Source organism: Carassius auratus, chromosome 40 (assembly GCF_003368295.1).
Source record: "Carassius auratus strain Wakin chromosome 40, ASM336829v1, whole genome shotgun sequence".
NCBI lineage: Eukaryota > Metazoa > Chordata > Actinopteri > Cypriniformes > Cyprinidae > Carassius > Carassius auratus.
This window is the reverse complement of record NC_039282.1, coordinates 6,026,096-6,047,949: the sequence shown is the minus strand read 5'-3', so window position 1 is coordinate 6,047,949 and position 21,854 is coordinate 6,026,096. Positions and strand designations below refer to the sequence as shown.

Genomic DNA, 21,854 nt, shown 5'->3' with positions numbered 1-21,854 from the left:
AAAATGTATTAAAGTGATATTTTTATAAATAATAGTGACAACTAAATTAATATGGTGAAATATGAAAATATACAAATAAAAAGTAATAAAAAATATTTTTCTAGTACAATTACAGATGTATATATTGTGTTATATGGCATATAAACAACACTATTATAACACTGCATACTCACTAGGAAATACAGAATGAAAAATGTTGTAAAGATTAAAGAAGATGCATATGTTGGTTCTTCTGAGCGTGTTTCGTCCTGTTGGGTTTGTAAATCTTTGCAGGTCTCTGTTGTGGAGTTATTGAAGTCTGTTTGAGATCTTTTCATGCCACTGACTGAATATCACAAGCCCTCAGGCAGTTTTTCAGACAAAAAATGGGTGCTTTGCACTTACAGACATGGTCTCATTCCAAGCGGGGTCAAACCGCTCCAAATTTTGCAACCCCAAACACATCCACAGCCAAAGATCTGCCCAGATACTGTCACTTGTAATTCACGAAACACCCCTCCTTGTCTTTCACATTCACAGTGTCCCTTACAAACATTAGAATTATTAGCTAGCGTTCATACAGTAAGTCCATGTAGACAGAATTTCCGTTTGCAGAATGTAAATCTAAACCTTTGTGACGACAAACAGGAGTAAAACTACACCGTCTGAAAGAAACTCTTTAATATGGAGCACATATTCTTACTGAATTTGCTGGACAATACAGGTTTTTGTATTCTGAACTGAAATGTCTTTGCATCTCTTGAGGCTATAAATATTTAATGAAGTGGTTTGTCAAAGTGCTCAGATCCCTTCATTCCTCAAAACAGAAGAGTGTCTAAGCTCCTTTGTGAACTGGAAAGACTTGTATTGAGTGACTCACAATGACTGCAAGAGTTATTGCTCAGAACTATGTATTCTAACTATGTAGGAGAAGGATGTTGGAAGGAGTCAACAGGATTTAGGTTATTTTTGCCTGAAGACAGTTTTATGTTACTCTAAATTTGTTCTGATATGAAGAGTCTGTCATTATTTATTCACCCTCATATTATTCCAAGTCAAATAAAGTCACATTTATTTATGTAGCGCAATATAAAATGCAGGTTGATTCAAAGCAGCTTAAAAATAAAAATAAATAAATAAATAAATAGCAGTATCAATGTTGTAGAGTTCATAAATTATTAAATGAATACAATTTCAGCTTTAAAGCTTCCAAAAATTAAAGGAATAGTTCACTGCAAAATGAAAATTTACTGAAAATGTACTCAATTGCTCACCAATGGTTTCTCTGCAGTGAATGGGTGCCATCAAAATGAGAGTCTAAACAGCTGATAAAAACATCACAATAATCCACAAGTAATCCACACAACTCCAGTCCATCAATTATCATCTTGTGAGGCAAAAATCTGGATATTTGTAAGAAACAAATACATCATCCATATCGAGACAGTGTTGATCCATATTGCTTGTCTGAATCAGAAGAGAAATATACAGATCTAGCACCATTTACAAGCGAAAACAGTACAAAACAGTTATAAAAAATAAGTACATGGACTTTTTCACTTAGGTAATTGACTCATATTTTGTCCAGAAGTGCTGGTTTAAAGTTAAAATGTATAAATGGTGGATTTATTTATTAAAAACATGCAGCTTTTCATTTCACAAGACATTAATTGATGGACTGGAGTCATGTGGATTAGTTGTGGATTTTTGTGATATTTTTAGCAGCTGTCTGGACTTTCATTCTGACGGCACCCATTCACTGCAGAGGATCCATTGGTGAGCAAGTAATGACATGCTAAATTTCTCCAACTCTATTCCTATAAAAAAAAAAAAAAAAAAAAAAAATTTAAAATAAGCACATTTGAATTTTTATTCCTCTAAAATCTATTCCAATGAAACATCTAAGGCTCTTATGTGTAGGTTCAGTAATTTCACTTTAATGGCAATGAATAGGCTCTTTTCATTTCCATTTAAGTAAAATAACTGAACATAAACATAGGAACCTGATTAAAATGCTCATTTTAGAAGAAATGGCACTTAGAGGCTTTTGCATCTGAACTCTTCATATATAAAAGTCTTCATATACACACACGCGCACACACACACACATATATATATTTATTTATTTATGTGTGTGTTTTGCAGAAGAAAAACATCATACAGGTTTGGAACAACATGAAGTAAATGACGACATTTATTTTTTCTTCAACACAATGAGACCTTTTTAGTTTTATCCCTTTGGTTTAAGAACATGTCTATCCTTGTGTAGAATTCAGTGTGGTGACAGTTTCATGCTGACCTGGCGTTTTGGTTGTGAGGAGCATTTTCACAAATCATCTGGGTCACCTAAATACAAATTGACATTTGTCCTCTTTGCCACTCACTCAGTGATTCAGAGGCCAGACTGTCGCTCGGTCTGAAGCAGAGAAAATAATGCATCCTATGCATAATGCAACACTATTTACATCATAACACAGGCTGTAGGCAGCAAGCATTGTGTCTCGGTCCCCTGTAATGAATTATGAAAGATTAGCAGCTTCCCTACAGCTGAAGCAGGTCGGTAGACGTGTGTTCGGGGCTGGTCTGTGCTCAGCAGGGGGTATGCTACAGGACACACTCAACCATCCTATCTCTTACTGCTGAAATGGCAGGGCATTCCATTGGTGCAGTTTGTCCTGGTAAAACTACACCCTGCTGGTGTCTAAAATCAGAGCAATCTGAGATAAAAAAATTTTAATAATAGTCTGATTGCCAAAAAATTGGGTGGCATTTCCTGTGTAATTCATGACTGTAAATATGAATTGCTACATTGACGATAAACATGATTTCATTATCCAAACAGCCTTTAAGCATCTAAATAGAGTTACACTACTCGTTGAACTAAGCAAGATTTAAACATTTGCCTTGAATACATCCTCCTCCTGATGGAGCAAGAGGAGAAATACACTCGAGGGCCACACCAGACTGTTCCTGGTCCTGGCAGGCCTTAACAACTACCCGGACGATGTGCTCTGTGCATTCTACGATGCCAGTCTGATTATTGCACACCATCTCCCCGTGTTATGAAGCATCAACCCATGCCCATCGATGATGGACAGCCATTTTCCATTTCGACCCAGGAGTTGAACACAACCGATTAAACCAGGTGTGAGAGCTGGCTACAGAGCCCACCATGAGAGAGAAAGACACCAGACGGTGTCACCCAATTAGAGTGCCCTCCAGTGCCTGCTCCTAGAAATCACCCTCCAGTGCCCGGTCCTTGAAAATGTCCACCCTCTCCTGCCTCCTCCACTGCTGTCATCTGGCAGCCCCTCTGCTCATCCTCAGCCCACCATCATTACGGTGCGAGCCCAGAGGTAATGCCATCTTCAAGAGTCACTGGAGTCGGAGTATCTCTCACCTCCACCTCCAGCCTCCGAGGCCCGAATGCTGCCTCAGCCGGTAGACCCAGTGGATCCACCTTGGCTCCTAGCTTCCTTGCCTCCACCATCACCCATCTATCCATCAGCTCCACTGGGCTCCATCATCCCTCCGGCTCTGCCTTGGTTGGGCAATGACCCACCATTGCCACTGGACTCCTCTGCTCTGACTTTGCCTTGTCACTCCGTACCACCAGCTCCGTTGGGCTCTATCCTCCCACCAGCTCCAGCTTGGTCCTCAGTCGCTCTGGCTCTGCCGTGGATCCCTGGATCTCTGCCTCGGTTGCCAGAGCCCTCGGCTCGACCCTGGCCCCCTGCATCACCCTGGCTCGTTGGAAGAAAACCAAAAACACACAAGAGAAAAATAAAAACGAACAGATAACAAGGACAAGATTGGGATCAGAAGCAATCGCAAGACACCAGTAACAAATAACAATTAATACAGCCAGACAGAGTGGTGTGTGAGACGAGAATATATAGTCCATGACAATGAGCAACAGCTGTGTGTGTGATTGAGAGACAGGTGTGCAGAGTGAAGGTAAATGAGTCCAGGAGCAAGGGAGAAACACAGGTGTAGCAATGATGAGGTAACAAGATAGGCGGAGTAAGTAAAGAGACTGGTCTTAAATTACAGGCTGTTTTCAGTGAGGACTCTTCATTCACATTGTTATTCAGTCTAGGGCTCTTCGTCTGGGGATTTTGCCCTTAATGTTTTGTTTGGTTAAAACGTATTAATTTTCCAGCAACTGATTTTACAGTTTCCTCATAGCCAGAACAAAACAATTGCCATTATCTTGCAAAAATAAATAAAAAATAAATAAATAACACCTCATAGCAATATTGCACAGTATCTAACAGACTTAGTGTTTCATTCACTGCTTGCGTTTTACACAGTCTCCAGAGATGGACAGCAGCAGATAGGCCCATCTGTCTGGAAATGGTACAGAGCATCAATGTTTCATGATTCCTCTCCTGTCTGGTAATTTCTCGCAAACTCCATCTCTCAAAATGACACTACTTGTCTATTTCAAATATATCTTCTCCATAATTAGATTAACCCCGCCATGCAATTAAACATTACATCAAATCGCATCATAGAGAATTCCATTACAACACAATAAATCACCGCTCACATATTACTTTTAGCCATTGTAATTAGTGCATTGCGCTGCAACTGAAATGAAGTCATCTTTCTTTCTAACTAATAAGGTCACACCCGCATCCTCTGAAGATCCTCTGCCCTGTCTCACCCCAGCAGATCTTTCTCAGGTATTGCTCCTGATGACATCCTCACTCGCACACAATTAGAGATTTACCCAATGGAGGACCGGTATATTTACTTTCATCTCATATCCCACTGTCCCTCCTCATATAGTATTCTCATGCACTAACTATCCTCATCACCATATAATGAAAGTCATTTTTCTGTGCATTTATCAAGACTTACTTAGCACCATGTAAATTATTAATTTGCAGTGGTTCTGACATTACAGCAAGGCATCCTTAATATCACTCTAATATATCTTACCATACTAAATTTGAGGGGTCATGTTGTATGAACAAACATTACCTTTTCTACCTGTTTATCCAGAGTGAATAGCAGAAGATACCTTTTTTCCACGACAGGAATGCCAAATTCTGAGGGGGGTGGGGCATTTATTATTTATTTCTGATTTATTTAAATAGTTATTTTATACAATATTACAAAATACTGTATGTAGTCTTTTTATATTTCTTTTTTGGGGAAAACTGATGATATGCCTCATTTTGTCTGTCAGCACATTAACAGACTCTTTGCCCTTTTTTAAAAAATGTATGGCATGAGCACAATTGCATGAGTCTGAAGCTGAATGCGTAAAAGATGGCATCCTTGTTCCACATTGCAAAATAATGAATCCAAAATAAAGACAATAGGAGAATACAAATACAAATATTGAATAGCTTGTAACTTTTGTAGTTACTGAAACATTTCAAACCACTAAAAAACGAAATTATATAAAGTATGTAGGCCCTATATGTACATAAAGATAATGTACTTTGAGACTCCACTTTAATTTGGACTCTTTGGAGTGGGGTGGCAGAAAAACTATATAAAAAATACCCTTAAACCGTGTTTTGTAAAATAAACTAAGACAACCATAAAGAAACCCCCCTTTTGCATCAGGACTAAATCAGGGTTTCTAGCCAATTAGTTTTTTCAAACCATGGTGAGCCTCCCTCTATGGTGCTGCGTTTTAACAGGAAAGGAACTCAAGACTGTTCTCACAATCCTACAAGCCTTTATTAATCACATTGCATGCAATAAAAGTAAAAACTCAACAAATACAAACAAACATGTTTCACAAGACAACTCTCTCATTTCGCAACACATTGCATATGCATAATTCCTTTTCCAAAATGAAACTTTTCTTCCTTGATAATAACAAGTTTGCTCAAATCAAAGCAAGGCTCTTCGTGCAGCTGTTATAATGACTTTATTAAATATTTTTTGTTGTTGTCACCTGTTCTTTTAAAGCTGTCAATCCTAAAGCCTTGGAATCTTGCTTTAATGTAGCACAACTTGAGCACAGATCCATTACACTGAACAGTTTTAAATGGCTAAAATTATTTATCTGCACAGAAATCCTTTTAAAACCATTGCTGCCTTTGTAATCCTCCTTCTCACACCTCTTTCTCATACATGTTTGTTTTAAAATGAAATGTAGCTCATTTAAACTTTGCGTCTTAAGTATATAAGTTATTATATAATATATATATTTTTTTTGGTTGCAATATTTGCATTTCAAATGACAATCGTGTTGTCTGCTATGCCGACAAAGCTTTTTAATTTAAAAAGTCAGATATTAATCAAATGGATCCCTAGTTCCCACCTCCACCAGTGCTGTTGTATTGGTCCTACATGAAAAGAGCTCTGGGATCACGGAACGTTAACGCAGCATCCTGAGTTTGCGGTAAAATGATACGGCCATGAGGGCAGCAACGGTGCCCACAATGACGAGGACGGCCAGAGCGATGCCCAGTCCTACAGATGCCCCATTACCACTGGCCTTCTGTGCGCTGCTCTGGGCTGTACAAGAATACAAGAGACAGCATGTCATTACCAAAAATGACCTGTCTTCTGTAAATGAATCAAATTAACGAGAGAGGCTTACCTGTTTCCTTAGAGCCAGGAGCTGAAAGAAAGAACAGTTTGCAGTTATTATCATTTAGCCACATTTATGTGTCTTAAAATAACTTCTGCATAAAATGTTTTTTTCTATTACTATTATATATTATGACAAGGACAGTGAGGTAGAAGAGATCCATACATGTGTCTGCTTGAGTCCTAATAGGTCCTGAGGTGATGAGGGTGGTGTCCGAGACGCCATCTTTTATTGTCGCTGTCTGCATGTCTCGTCTCCTCCTCCTGTTGCATTGCTGGTCAATGAAAATGGATGAGGGTTAAACAAAGCAGGACACATTTATCTGATGTTTCAGTTAAGACCCCCATTTTTGTAGTCTTATAGGCTAGTTTGAGGAACGTGTGCTACTGTACCATGAACTGGGCGCAAGTGCTGGTTTCACAAAGTCTGGTGATGCAGTGGAGGTAGTAGGTGGAAATGGTCTGGTTCTGCTGCTCGACAAAGCGGAAGGCCGGGAAGCTAAAGCGAGCCTTCTGACTGTTTCCATTCTCCAACATGGTGGTCATCTGGTCCTGCGAGCACCTTTAAGAAAAGGAGAACATTTCAAGTTACAGAACTAGTTGACCCATGAATTTCCATGGCTTTGTGGCTTTGTTTCTGACTCATGTAATTTGTAATTGATGAAATGTTATGTCAGTTAATTTTTTTTAATTCAATTTTATTTTTGTTATAAAAAATACTTTTTTAAAATTAAATTATACACATTTAATTATTAAAATTATGAAATTATAGATTATTAAATTTATAATTTAATTATTAAATTATTAAAAGTTTTATAGAGACCAAAACCACCATTTAAATTGATTAAATATTCTTTAAAATAATTATTTTTGTTATATTATTGATTTATAATATTTATTATAAATGTGGGATATATAAAATAAGTTTTTAAAAATAATCTTAAAAAGACATTTCTCATTGTGATATATTCTTAAAATGTGTATTTTATTAAATAAACATTAATTTTATATAATTTTAAGTATAATATATAAGAAATAAGTAAAATAAATTATATTATAAATGCTATTTGTAACAAAATTCCTTGACATTTCAAAACGACCCTTTATTGACCTTGTTTTAGACTTACGGGACGAATAGGTTGAAAAAGGTTGAATTGGTGGGTAAGGCTGAGATAGAGGCATAACAACGATCCAGCAGAACATGATACCTGTGGAGGAGGAGGAGGACAGAATCAGTCGATTTCGACATTAACTAACGGAGGAATATCTTAGAAGAAACATCAGCAAATGTTCCTCACTGTGAAGTCAAGTTTGCTGCAATGACTTGCACGTAGATTCTGGTTCTGAGCTCAACACCAAGAGCAGGGATAACGAGTGGAGTTGTGTAGTTTATATCCTAGAGACACAATTAAAGTATGAAGCTATGGACATAGTATGACATAGCATAGAAAAGACTGTAGATTTTGGAAACTTTTTCCTCCCGTGGGGTATTTACTTTGAAGAGCCGCATGCTTAAAGTGCTGATGAAGCTACCATTGTTGTCAATCACTGCAATGGAGGAGGATGACCTGAAGAGGGAGGTAAAGTATAAAGATTACAAGTGATGCATAGCTAGAGGCCTTGAAAATAGTGATTCACTACTCAGGTAAGAATGTCAGCAAGCTGCATGTTTAATACTGTAGCCTACATTACTGTTTTGTTATTCATTTATTTATTTTTTAAAGTCTATTATATTCACCAAAGCTGCATCTATCAAAAATACAGTAAATCAATGACATTTTGAAACATTATTGCAATTTGAAATGATAATTTTTTTAGTTTAATATATTTTAAAATGTAATTCATTCCTTTGTTGGCAAAGCTGAATTTTAAGCATCGTTACGCCAGTCTTCGGTGTCACGTGATCCTTCAGAAATCATTCTAATACACTGATTTGGTGCTCAAGAAACTTTTATTATCAATGAAAACAGTTTAAACAGTTTCATCTTTTTGTTGAAATCGTGATACATTTTTCATTTTTCATTACAGACTATTTTATGACTATAAACACACTCTTTACACTCACTTTTGACCAATTTAATGCATCCTCGTTGATTAACAAGAGTAAGCCAGAACATGGGCCAGTCCTAAAGTTCACTAAAACTCTGACTAGACTGAGAAACCAGCTTAGGCTGGTTTAAGGTGTATTATCATTATTATTTCAGAAGAACTAATCTTTTAAGAGAGTTAAAGGAGCTTACACATCAACTTGTGTATTGTTGATCAGGTACTCCAGAGGATATGCACAGGAGTAAAAATAGCTCAGCTCGGCGTTGTAGGTCACTGTTCCTATTGTGGGGTCGAAAGATCTGACCACCCCACTGATGTTAACTGTCTGGATGTTAGAGAAGTCCGAGAAGATGCCGGTCCCTGGAGCACTGGTGGTCTACAAATGAACACAACGAAATGAATTAGACTTGAAGTGCGAGAGAGATATCAAAATACAGAGCAAATGGAAGGAACTAGGCCTAATTATCTATACTGACACGCTGTCAATGAGTAGCCTATGTAAGAGAAACACCTGACCCATCTTGGTAGCCTCGCTAGTTTGCTGGCTTTGGTCACTTTTCAACTCGCCAGACAGTGGGATCAGTTTGGTGTTTTTAAGTAGCCTAGAAAATATTTCAGTACTTAATGTAAATATACTAATACTCACGCGGAAGACGCTGCCGCAGGAGTCTAATTGTCTCAGGGGGAAGTTGAAGCGCACAACCGGGGGATTTGCGGTCTCATCCAGCGTTCCCCGACACGACGGGTCACTTGCGACCCGATTGAGAATCAACAAACTCGCGTTGTATCCAGTGTAAATGACCGGGCACACCTGGATGGCCAAACTAATAGACTCGGTCCCGCAAAACACTGCGATGTCGGTGTACGCTGTAAGACAAAAACAAGACCCCTGATGTCTTCCCTATACAACTGATCAGTTATTTTTGTTTTAAAAGCAGTTACAATAATTATTGGAGAATAACCATGCAGGACAATAGGCCTACCTGGACGCCTGTAGGAAGTCCCACAATCATTAGGAGTAAGAGCCAGGTGGCCTTTAACCAGCACACCCAAAATCAACAGACTGAGTAAAGCCATGTCAGCTATCTGCTCTTTATCAATGTTCAAAAATGACCATTAAATGACTCTTTAAATGAAAGAAAATCTTGAAGCGCTTCTGAAGATATCCTTGCTGTTTAAGATCCTTTATCTCCTCAAAGTCTCTGTTGGATTGACTCGGACAGGCTTCAGTCTGTTATTTATACACATGTGTGTGAAGAAGAAGTTAATTAGAGTCCTTCCTCAGGATTGGGCCAAAACAAGGTCATTTGCCATTTGGTATGCTTGCTTGAGTTCTCAAGAACAATTCACTTTTGTGGATAAGGTACCATTACCTTGAGGCAAACCTTGAAACCTTACACATCACCTTTAAAGTTAGACCATAAACAATGACCACTGTCCTTGTCACCTTATACATCCTGAAACATATTAACATGTAATTTAATAAACTAGGTACAAACTCTTTTTGAAGAAGTACACAATATGTGGGAGGTCCCGTCTTCTCTTTGAACACAAGAGTACAAGTCTGTCAGTCTGACCTCTGACCTTGGATGCCTTTTAGGAGGTTTGCTACCGTAAAATCTTGATGGTCATTGCATAAAATCTCACATTTAGAGACGGTTTCTACACACCTGGTTGGCAGTTGTGATAATGATTGTCAAATGGATATGCTGAAGCGATTGATTGTAGAACACAAAAGAAGATATTTGGAATAAAGTCTCAGCGTTTTTGTCCATATTTTGAAAGGTAAAGCAATCTAAAACAACACTGGACTTTCATAATATTTTAAACTGTTTCAAAGAATAAAGTAAGTTATTCAGGTTTGGAATGACATGAGGGCATGGAGTAAATGATAGAAAACTGTTAATTTTGGGGTGAACTAACTATCCATTTGAAAGTAAGCCACAATTTAGATATTTTGAAGCTTTTCGAATAGTAAAGTTTCCTTAAAAATGCAAGAGTTTTGAGTTTCTGTGCTTCTTATCTACAGCATATCAACAGCTAATGAGGTGAAATCTGTAAAAATGAAGTACAGATTCTTAGAAAATACCAATGGAATTGTAATATGAACCTGTCAGCTGAGCTACCTGGGAAGGACAACACTTTCTAATTAGGGTCAAATCAGGGTGTTGGGTGTTGGCCTTCTTCTATTGTCAAGGACATAAAACCATGGAAAATATTATGGAACTTATCATAATATGATGCCGCCGGCCATGACGTATTCAGTTAAATATTGTAGCAAAACAACACTTCATAAGATCAAAGCGAACATAAGAAATGAGAGGGAGATAAACCGATTTTATTAGGTTTTGACCTCGCTGCAGGCCCCGCAGTAATCTGGGATTATGTAGAGAAAGGATGCAGATTTAAACGGGTGCTTTGTGTCAACAAAAAGATTGTTAGAGTTTGATTTTAGATACAAATATGTTGAAAATGATCTATAAAACTGATACAAATGCAGATATATGATAAAATTAGTGAAATGAGACATTGATTTTGATACATTTTTATAATAAAACATTCAATTATGTGCAGCTGACAAAATCTGTTTGGGAAAAACATCAGGTTGTACATATTTACAATGAATAATAAAATAAAATAAAAATGATAAGAGCATATCATTTTAATGACACTATTTAAAACTATATCATGAAAAAAAAAAGAATAATAAAAAATAATAATCCAGGTTAACAGCATCTGTGGCGGGCTGTTTATTACCAATCAAAAATAATTGTGATTTGCCCCCACAATTGTAAAGCTAAACAAAAATGCATTACAATCACTGTTTATTAGGCGGTATTTTCTGTGGGATTCAATCTAATCAGTTGCTGTCAACTAATATTTAATTTGGAAGGCCTCGGTTAAATTTTTCTTCTGTTTATTCATTGCTTATCTCATTGCACATACATTGCATACATGCACAGTTCAAAAGATCAACAATAATTCATCAAGCAAATAATCTGACATCTATATGTGAACAATCTACATTTGTTTTGTGCTCTGCACTTCAAGACATAAAGGATCACAGACCCTGAAACGGACAGTAACAAACTGAGGTATTTTAAAAGGGACTACCAGATTAATATAAATTCAAATGAGAAAACTTGTTTGACAAAGCAGCCCAATGCCAATTTTGTGGTGTATTTCAGGGCACTCTGGATTGGGAAGTCATGGTCATCTGAAGCTGGGGTTCCAGACCCCTGTCAGACCAGAAGGGCTGGGCTTCCTGAGCAGCCTGAGGGAGAGGACGAAGAGGCCCAGGCACGTCACACCTAACACAGACACACCTGATATCAAGGCACTGGTTACAGCATTCAGATGCTGCGAGGATCCGCTCACTGCTGGGGCACAGAGAGGGGGGAGCGGGGGTCAGCAGAGGATTGTGGGGGAGAATGGGGTCAAAATCAGACAGGATAGTTCTGTAAACCACAGTTGTCATCAATCTCATTTGCAGAACTTGATACTGTTGTCCATTGTTTCAATGTGAAAACATAGTTGATGTCTCACAGAAAGGACACTGTGGGGTGGGGTTGGGGTATTTGGGGTGTCTACTAATGAAGAACATTTTGCAGGCTACTTAATCTTTTTTTACCCTCTTAAGAAACATCTTACCAAGTTGTGAATTGTTGACTGGAGATTCATCTGCAGAAAACAAGCAAGATGTATGTGATTTTAGTTTTTGTGGTAAATAGACTGAATTACATCAATTACATCTCAAGCATTAAATTGAAAATATTAAGCAAATTCTACATTTGAATTTAATTAAAAGGTATCTAAAAATGTAAAACAAATTCACTCTCAAAGGTACAACTAAATACATAAAATCTTCTTAACATTACATACACTGGGGCATGAATAATTAATAAGTTTGCCTTGTTTTACTGTTTGCTTTTGCACCATGTTGTTATTGATTTTGTTGTCATGTTTAGAAAAACTAGCCATTGATTATTATCATGATCATACTGTGTACCAAGAGGTGTGTGAGGTCTGTGAGATCAACTACAACTCGTTTTTTAATATATCTTAAAAACATATTATATCACAGGGTGATGTTGTCTCACAGAAATGAAAATATGGATTTTTCATATGGTTTATTAAAATATGACTATTTAACATTTGTATGTATAGGGCTACATAAACACACATTTAGTAAGATTTTTTAAAAGAATGTAATACATTTATTCAGCAAGGATGCATTAAATTGATCTTATAAGGTTTCAAATAAAAACTTTCTAGTCATCAAAGAATGAAAAATGTATCATGGTTTCCACAAAAATATTAAGCAGCAGAACTTGTTTTCAACATTGATGAGAAGAAATGTTTCTTCAGCAGCAAATGAGCATATTAGAACGATTCTGAAGGATCATTTACTTTAATACCATTATTAAATTTAATTATATAAACAAAAAACTGTGTAACAACTTTTAAAGGAAATTCAATTTGATTTGTCTTATTCTTCGGTGCATTTAATGGACTATAAAGCTGAGGATGACTCTCACCCCTCCTAGTGATTATAGGCCCTGCGGTAATGACGGCATCCCCTGAGGATGAACCTGATACCACATGTTCATCCACAGTGTCTCTCCTCCTGCGTTTTCCACAGATCTGCCAGGAGAGATATTTCAGTCAGCGCTTTTTCAGTTTGTACATATATAAATAACCATCAAATATTTCAACATTATGACGTTTTACCGGAATTAGTATTGTGCAGTCATCTGCTCGACACAGCTTTGTGATACAGTGCAGAAACACGGTGGACATCTTCTGGTTCTTATGTTTCACAAAACGGAAAACCTCAAACGCAAAGCGGCCCATTTGACTTTTCCCGTTCTCGAATACAGTGGTCTGTGGATCCTTGTAGCACCTATTTAAACCCCCACAAAAATAAAGCCTCTATAAATATACTGAAACCTACAGATAAATAAATTATCTTCAGTCATTCTCAAACAAAATTGCAACCATGCACGCACACACAAGTGATTTCTTCTAAAAGGCCTTTGTGCATTGCATAGTTGAGCAGGTAATGAAGACTCACCGAGTTAATGTGCACATAATTTCAGAAAGTACTCAATTACCCAAAGAAAAGGTCATAGCGTATCCCATCATTAGGGTTCCCAGAGGGGGTTGCGTAACAGTGATCCATCAGAACATTCCACCTGTGGGGGAAAACAGTCATTTCTGCTATTAATGGGAATCAAATCCTCTGATCGCAAACAAAAAAAAAAAAAAAAAAAAACAGTTAATAGGGGCTCAAGATCTACCCTCTGTTCTCTATTAGAATTACCCAAATATTATTTATACTAGTAAATTGTCATAGTTTATTGTAATCTGCCTTAACAAACGCAAAATACTGTGAAGTGTTTCAATAATGAGTTTATAATAAAACATCCGTTTCTCTGTATGATATATACCTCCTGTCCAGATTTGTAGCCTTGACTGCAGCAAACACACGAGTCTTCAAGGACAGGCCGGACATTGGTATAGAGATCAGCTGACTGAAGGTTGAGTCCTGTCAAATATGAGACAAAGAAAATGAGGTGCTGTGATGGTGGTCTAAGCCAGTCTTCATTGCAACATGCCATTTTTACATTTTAATGTAAGTTTGAGAACTACGTTCACATTTTTGTACACATCCACAACATGAAATTGATAATTGATCCTAAGGAGAAATCATTTATAATTAAAAGGGTCATATGATGCTTTTTTAAAGATCATTATTTGGTGTATTTGGTGCAACAGAATATGCTGACATGCTTTAATGTTCAAAAAACACATTAGTTTTCAAATACTGTACATTATTGTAGGTCCTCTATGCCCCGCCTCCCTCAGGTAGTTTTCTACAAAGCTCCTCCTTCCGACAAGTGCAGTCTGCTCTGATTGGCCAACTGACCCAGTGCATTGTGATTGGTCGAACACTGCAAGCACTCATTGGAAATGTAATGCTCCTTTACATAATAGCAATCTTCATTTTTCAAAATAATTGTAAAGACAGTTAATAATGTCCTTAGTTTTACCATCAGTTCAAGCACGAAAGAGGAACAGAGTGGCATGACAGACACGATGCGCAAAACTAGCAAATATCTCTTTGGATTTGTTATTTTAGTCTTTGCATCTTTACAGATCTTAAATATGCACTAAGAGTTTGTAACCCTCCAAAGAGAAAGGAAAAATTTAAATTGCATCATATGACCCCTTTAAGTCAATAAGTCCAATTTAATTAGCAATTCTAAGTTAATTAATTTCTAATTTTTTTATTTTAAATTAATATAATTTTAAGTACATTTTTTATATACATTTGTTTTTGAAATTTTAAGAAATTGTGTGTATTTTTATGAATATTGTGAATCGTTTTAAATTACTTATAATAATAATAACAACAACATGTAATAAAAAATGGTATAGAAAATGTATGAATGTATTGTGTTGCATTACACAGCCATACTTTAAAATGCATTTTATTTGGTGAACTTCAGAGATCACTCACATTGTAAAGCACCAAACTGAGAGTGCTCAGGAAAGTGCCATTATTTTCCTTCACTGATATTGTAGCAGATGAGCTGGTAAAGGAGGTTGAGATTAAGACGAGATATTATGGCTGTTTACAGCAAAGCATTGATTATTCTGATAAATGCAGCACAGTTCTTTGACTAAAATAGTTGTAGTTGCTACATCCGAAAACAGACTCACGCTGCCAGCTGGCTGTTGTTGAGCAGGTACTCCAGAGGATAACTGCAGCTGAATTTATACACCAGACCTGGCAGGTAGCTGATAACAGTTGGAGGGTCTGGGGTGTCAATGTAGCCCGATATATTACCCATCTGTACCCTGGAGATGTTCCCATAGGCATTAAAGCTTTGAGATGTAGAAACCTGATTAGAGAGAAAAAAAATAGTTTTTTTTATATCGTATATTTGTTCTTTAAAATCACATATCAGTTATGTTATGTAATACACTGTTAAAGAAAACAGTTCATCCAAAAATGAAAATTGGCTGAAAATGTACTCTCAGGCCATCCATGAATTAGATGAGTTTGTTTGCTCATCGCAACAGATTTGTCCAAACAGCTGATAAAAACATCAGACCAATCCATAAAAATATATCTGAATATATTGATTTGAGAGTACAATAAACATCACAATTTTCAGGATATGTATACACAGAGAAAGGCCGTACTACTACTACCGCGGGTTGAAGCGACCCCAATTATGTTATTTTAGCACTAAGAATGATATTTTTACAAAGGGACCCCACTCGAAACACGGTTAGTTTGGGCTAGTTTTGTTGTAAACACCTGGAAACCCTTTCCGTCAAGCAGGTAACGTACTATTACTAATATAGCGGACTCATTGAAAAAGACATTGGCATCACGTATTAAAGAGAAAATAATCACTTTTAAGTGAATAAAATAGCCGACAGCCTTACTTACTGGAGTTCCTCAACTATTGACGTCTCTCATACCGGACTTGTCTGTGTGTGTGTGTGTGTGTGTGTGTGTGTGGGTGATGTAAAAGAGCAAAACAGGCATTTGGACCAAAGCACTGTGAGGCAAAGGAGGAGAGACTAAAACATTTATTATAACACAATTATTGAAAGTATAAAACATTATTATTTACAATGCACAGCTTGATTTTAATAATAATTTTAGGGGGGACAACCATCAGATGATAAACTCCCAACTACACCATCCCCCCCCACCCCCCCCCCCCCGTGATTTAAGCCTATGTTTCACAAGATGTTAACTGATGGATTGAAGACGTGAGTTTATTTGTGTATTATTATGATGTTTTTATCAGCTGTTTGGACTCTCATTCTGACGGCACCCATCCACTGCAGAGCATCCATTGGTGAGCAAGTGATGCAATGCTACATTTCTCTAAGTCTGTTCCAATGAAAAAACAATCTCATCTACTGCTTAGATGGCCTGGAAGTACATTTTTAGCAAAAAGTGAAGCTAATGCAAGTTAAGATATACAGTATTCCAATAAAACATGTTGTGTGTAAGTGAATGCATCCCTCACCTCCAGCGTGTTTCCACAGGACTCCAGTGTGCTCAGGCTGATACTGAAGAGCACAGCCGTGGGGAAGGTGTTATTGTTTATGAAGCCTCGGCACTGGACATCTGCATGACGACCGTTCAGGGCCAAGTCAGCATCAGTGTATCCAGAGTACAGCACAGGACAGAGGTTAATCTTTAGTGTGATTGTCTGAATGCCACAGTATACGCTGATATCTCTCTCACCTTGAGGAATAAAACAAAACAATATAAATAAATGAATCCTCATAACATGTGTCACAATTGGAGACAGAATTCTTTACTAAACATGATCTTACAATAAAATACAGTGGAGTCAAAAAGAGGAACTGCGTCAGTTTAGAATTCTTTTCACATGCTTTTCATTACAAATTATATCAGTGTGATAATGTAAGTATTACTATGAATAAAAATATTGTTATTCATTTCAAAATGTTTTAGTCCTCTGACAGCAGATCTTGTAAACTGTAAATTCTAGATTTTCAGACTTAAACTTTTGGACCTCTCTATATATAATCATTTTCTCTAGTATAGGGACATTCAAATGGAAAAACAAGCATTTATAATTTTTTTTTTTTAAAGATTACTAAATTATTTATTATCTAAATAGATTTGTTTACACGTCTGTTCAAAGGTTTTGGGTTGGTAGAATTTTTATTTATAATAAAATAAATAATAATAATAATAATAAATAAATAAAATAGAGTCAAAATAATAATAATAATAATACAATTTCTAATAATAATCAGTAGTCATTGATATTGTGAACTATTATTACAATTTAAAAAAACTTTATTATTTTTATATATTTTTAAATTGCAATTCATTTCTGTGATGGCAAAGCTGAATTTTCAGCAGACATTATTTCAGTCTTCAGTGTCACATGATCTAGAAATCATTCTAATATGCTGATTTGCTGCTCAAGAAATATATTATTAATGCTTAATATTTTGGGGAAACCATGACACATTTTTTTTTGCAAATAATACAATTTTTCTTTTTGCAAAAGAACAGCATTTTTTTCTTTTTAACACTTTTGAACTGTAATGTATTACTGTTTATTTGGCTCTTCTTACCAGGGAATCTGCTGTGGTAGTTTGGATCACAGTTGAATCCACTGAACTGTGTAAAACCGAAATGAATCCCACTGAAAACCAGAAGGGGAACACATATCCACTCCATTTCAACACCTGGAAAGGAAGGAGAACAAAAATTAGAACGAAATCAATTCAAACAATGACTGGCATAACAGTAATATTTTTTGACAACACAATGGCATGTAAAGTGCTGAGATCCCTCTCTCACCTCAGTCCCCTGATGCAGGTGAGCTGCGCTCCATGCGTTTCGGCCTGCTGCCGGTGAGTGAATGCGCAGCCTGGCATCTCCACAGGGCCTCCTGCACCACGGGCCTCTACCGCCGCCAAAACAATGAGCCATTTTCAGAAGCCTTAAACAAAAAGAGCTGTCCAGGACAACATGGGAAAATCCATCACAATCTCAATGCGCTGAACAAATCTTTTTTTATGGAGCCAGAAACATGAGCAGCTTTTACGATTTCCCACTCGTCTCCTCATAGCTTGATCTGCCTCAGTCATTGCTCAGTAATGTCTGAGCTCAGTGTGGGACTGAAGGAAGGAATTATGTTTTCATCGGCGGCTGAAGTGACTAAAGGGCCTATTCTCTCTGTCAGTCCATACGGGTTGATAGTGAGTGTGCTGTTATTGTCTCTGTGGCCTCCCGGTTCCTCACAATTATCTCGACCAGAAAGCAGATGAAGATACGATCACAGACTGCCCATTTTTGGGCATTAAATACTAAAGATAATAGATAATAGCAGATAATTGCTGTCATATCTAATACTCAGATTTAATCAGTTTATAGTAACATGTTAATATGCAGTAATAAGTACTTTTTTAAAAGCGGGAAAAAAACATTTTTATATATACATTTAGTATTCTGTCTCAAGAACATGAATCCAATATGCAAATTTGATGATCAAGAAACATATCATGATCAGTGTAAATTTTATTTAATTTTTTTTGGAAAAGAATAACACTGATTTAAAATAGAAATATCTTTACTGCAAACCTTTGATCAATTTAATGTGTCCTTCCTGAATAAAACTATTCATTTATTTCAGAAAAACCAACAAAATCTTACTGACCCCGAACTTTTCAACACTACGTGTATCACTGCTTACATTCTGCAGGTTGGTAAGAATACTCTAATTATGAGTCATAAACAATATTGAATTCGTTGGGATGCTAATCAAATGGTTTATTAGGGGAGACACTATAGCTGCTTTTGAAGAATCTTTCACTTATTAGGCTGTTGAAATCAAATAGGTTGAACTTTTGACAGGGCTGCTATTCAGACTGCAGTTAATGGGATCAAATGGCCTCCTTCTCCTGAAATGAATACACAATAAATCCTGAAACAACAACCATCTACTGTACTTTACAACACCCACCCATGAAATGACCCAGATGTACTGTCCTGAAGGATTACATGACATTCATTTGTTTTTAGTGATCACTGTGCTGAGATCAGAGCTGTGAGGACAGTACATTCTCACACAAATCCTTCTTGGTTTATCTCGAGGAACAGTTTATCATACAATCACCATTTTCAGGGTTAAACCCTTAATTCTAGAGTTAAATTTAGACAGCTGTAAAATATAAGCATACACCATACTCCCATATAGTTTGCATTTCCTCAAATGTGTTTATATTAGAGTCCAATCAACATGAAAGTCAATACTTATTATAACGTCATTAATTTTCCACACAGAGGCCTTAATAAGAGTGACAGACTTAAAAATCTAGATGTTATGACCTATATGTTAAAACATATGTAAGCACCTTTTTCATAGTCTTGCACATATTATTTTAATTTAATTTGTTTACTTTCCCAGTAGAGCTTACAGTACTCTTTAAACTACTGTACTTTATAGAAATTTCACTTTAATGCAAAAATACAGCAACTGCTAGATTAAGTTACTGTTAATTTGACAATAAACATTTTACAGTTTACGCCACTAGCAAATCAAGAAAATACTCCAATTACGACTGATTCGTTTATTTTGTTTTAATATAACTTGTTTTATTGCTGACAAATATGTAGTGAATATCCCACATGGTACAGGGCAGGCTATATCTATTTTTAAGTAAGTTATGTACTCTTACTTTGCCCACCCAACCAGTGTGAAAACTATCCGAAACAACTGATAGTAAGGGACTTTCAGAATACATGCTTTGTTTGTTTGAATAATAAAACCTTGGAAATGTGACTACAGTTTCAAAGGAGGACAAGAGATGTCAGCTAACATTTCAGGGTGCACCATCCAAATACAAGCACCCCCCACCCTCCCCCCCCGTTATTAGTTTTTATTTTCTAAAGCAAAAGATCATTTTATTTTGTTGCGCTCCATATTAAAATAAATCACATCATATTTCTCAGTAAGAGGGGAAAATCGTGTGGGTGTGAATTTAAGCTGTTTTCATAATTTTTTTTATTTTTTTTTTTTGAGAAATCAGAAAGTGATTTTGTTTAAATGAAATGTAAATGTATTGAATTACTTTAATTATTAGATGCTCTCACCAGCTGATGCTCAGATGGAGAGAAAACAAGAACTGTTTTGTTGCTCCTCGGGCTAGCCTATATGATTAAATCGCATTAGTTTAGTCATTTAAATAAAATAAACGTTCATTAGATCTGGATGTTTTAAACTGATTATTAATTAAACATAAGTATGTTTTATCTCCCACATGAAAGGGAGAGAAAACGATGTTTATCTGCAGCATCATAGGCGCATCTCGGTGCCATCGGCATAATAACTCGACCGCGCCCTCTAGTGTTCATATCAGGTGGAGCACAGTCTTGTGTCACTGCCATTAACTTCAAAAGTCATAGAGCTGCTTATACATGCAAGTCATCATAACATTTCTTTACAAATGATTTCTAAACTAATGTTCAGAAGTCACTCCTCTTTAAACATGTAGTCTTTAAAAATGATCATTGTTCATTTTTCAACATTCTTTGTATTTCCATAATTCTTTCAATTTAATTTTATCTATAGCCTCAATATTATCTCTTTTTTTTTTGATTTTTGAAAAAGAATCTTATGATCACCAAGGATGCATGTAGGCCAGTTGCTTAAATACTCAGTAAAAACAGTAATATTGTGTATATATACATATAGATACATGCTTTTTTCAGGTTTCGTTGATGAACAAAGTTCAGAAGAAAAACATTTATTGGAAACAGACATTTGTGTATCATTATAAATGTCTTTAACTGTAATTCCATTTTTTTTTAATCAGTTTAATGCATCCTTGCTGAGCTGAATGAAACTAATATTCTTTTTAGAATAATAACCCTTAAAATAAGGACCCTTCTTCAAAATAACTTTTCCACAGAAGAAAAGGTAATATTGTGAAAATAGATAGTGTTTTTACTGTATTTTAAACAAATAAATGCTTTGATAAGCAAAATAAATTTTGTTCCCAACGTTTGACCCATAGTGTAATGAGTGACAATGGACATTAGTTCGTACTATATATGAAATATAAAAACAAGACAGACACACACACACACAAACACACACACACACACACACACACACACACACACACACACACACACACACACACTCATATTGGTTCAAATATAATAATAAATAAATAAATAAATACCATTTAGTACGTTTAAAAAGCCATTTGGTTTAGGAGGACACAGGAAGCTTCCTCATAAACCATGTTCATGTTGTAATACCAATGTCATACACACTTGTGTCCTCTTAAACCATATAAACCTGTAAGAAGTTCGAACTACATTATATATATATATATGCCAATAGAACATCCTAAAAACACCTCTTTAAAAAAATTGACAACGTGCTGATAAATAATTGTATAGAAGACCTGTATTATCACTTGAAATCCGAAACGTGTAAACTGTTGCATTTAATTGCTATTTATTCTGAGATTTCTAATAATAATAATAATAATAATAATAAAAAATAAAAACAAACAAACAAACAAAAAAATCATTCTTCATGATATATGATATTAAGATAATACAATATCAATCTATCTAATCAAAAATTCAACCATGTCAAAATATATCTGAACCTATTCTTGATTATCCCTTTATTCCAGGCGCATTTGTAATGAAGGCGTGTGGCTGATCCAGG

The 21,854-nt window shown here is 36.1% G+C and overlaps 2 protein-coding genes across 3 annotated transcripts; both read right to left on the bottom strand.

Annotated features, from left to right (window-relative positions):
• Positions 1 to 5,669: 5,669 nt before the first annotated feature.
• On the bottom strand, positions 5,670 to 9,782 carry LOC113058993 (zona pellucida-like domain-containing protein 1). The gene is made up of 10 exons (XM_026227231.1): positions 9,573 to 9,782; positions 9,236 to 9,456; positions 8,781 to 8,965; positions 8,036 to 8,108; positions 7,839 to 7,936; positions 7,668 to 7,748; positions 6,934 to 7,102; positions 6,707 to 6,815; positions 6,551 to 6,571; positions 5,670 to 6,465 (listed from the first exon to the last, which is right to left on the bottom strand). The coding sequence occupies exons 1-10, from the start codon at positions 9,664 to 9,666 to the stop codon at positions 6,326 to 6,328; spliced, it is 1,191 nt and encodes a 396-aa protein (XP_026083016.1). The 5' UTR covers positions 9,667 to 9,782; the 3' UTR covers positions 5,670 to 6,325.
• Positions 9,783 to 11,315: 1,533 nt separating this feature from the next.
• Positions 11,316 to 18,465, bottom strand: zpld1b (zona pellucida-like domain containing 1b). Of its 2 annotated transcripts, XM_026226234.1 has the most exons (11): positions 17,966 to 18,465; positions 17,737 to 17,850; positions 16,647 to 16,867; positions 15,316 to 15,497; positions 15,113 to 15,185; positions 14,040 to 14,137; positions 13,704 to 13,784; positions 13,321 to 13,492; positions 13,128 to 13,233; positions 12,241 to 12,270; positions 11,316 to 11,966 (listed from the first exon to the last, which is right to left on the bottom strand). In XM_026226234.1, the coding sequence occupies exons 2-11, from the start codon at positions 17,840 to 17,842 to the stop codon at positions 11,803 to 11,805; spliced, it is 1,233 nt and encodes a 410-aa protein (XP_026082019.1). In that variant the 5' UTR covers positions 17,843 to 17,850; positions 17,966 to 18,465; the 3' UTR covers positions 11,316 to 11,802. The 2 variants fall into 2 exon arrangements, with proteins under 2 accessions (XP_026082019.1, XP_026082017.1); XM_026226232.1 differs by having other exon boundaries at positions 17,737 to 18,465.
• Positions 18,466 to 21,854: the final 3,389 nt, after the last annotated feature.

Excerpts from the sequence above, each read along its gene's own strand:
- LOC113058993 (XM_026227231.1), bottom strand. The coding sequence starts at position 9,666 with ATGGCTTTACTCAGTCTGTTGATTTTGGGTGTGCTGGTTAAAGGCCAC. Across the intron at positions 7,103-7,667 it reads TTTTTCAACCTATTCGTCCC|GTGCTCGCAGGACCAGATGA; the intron begins GTAAGTCTAAAA and ends CTTTTCTTAAAG. Across the intron at positions 6,466-6,550 it reads TCCTGGCTCTAAGGAAACAG|CCCAGAGCAGCGCACAGAAG; the intron begins GTAAGCCTCTCT and ends ATTCTTGTACAG.
- zpld1b (XM_026226232.1), bottom strand. The coding sequence starts at position 17,842 with ATGGAGTGGATATGTGTTCCCCTTCTGGTTTTCAGTGGGATTCATTTC. Across the intron at positions 14,138-15,112 it reads TCAGTTTGGTGCTTTACAAT|GACTCAACCTTCAGTCAGCT; the intron begins GTGAGTGATCTC and ends CATATTTGACAG. Across the intron at positions 12,271-13,127 it reads GCCTATAATCACTAGGAGGG|ATGAATCTCCAGTCAACAAT; the intron begins GTGAGAGTCATC and ends TGTTTTCTGCAG.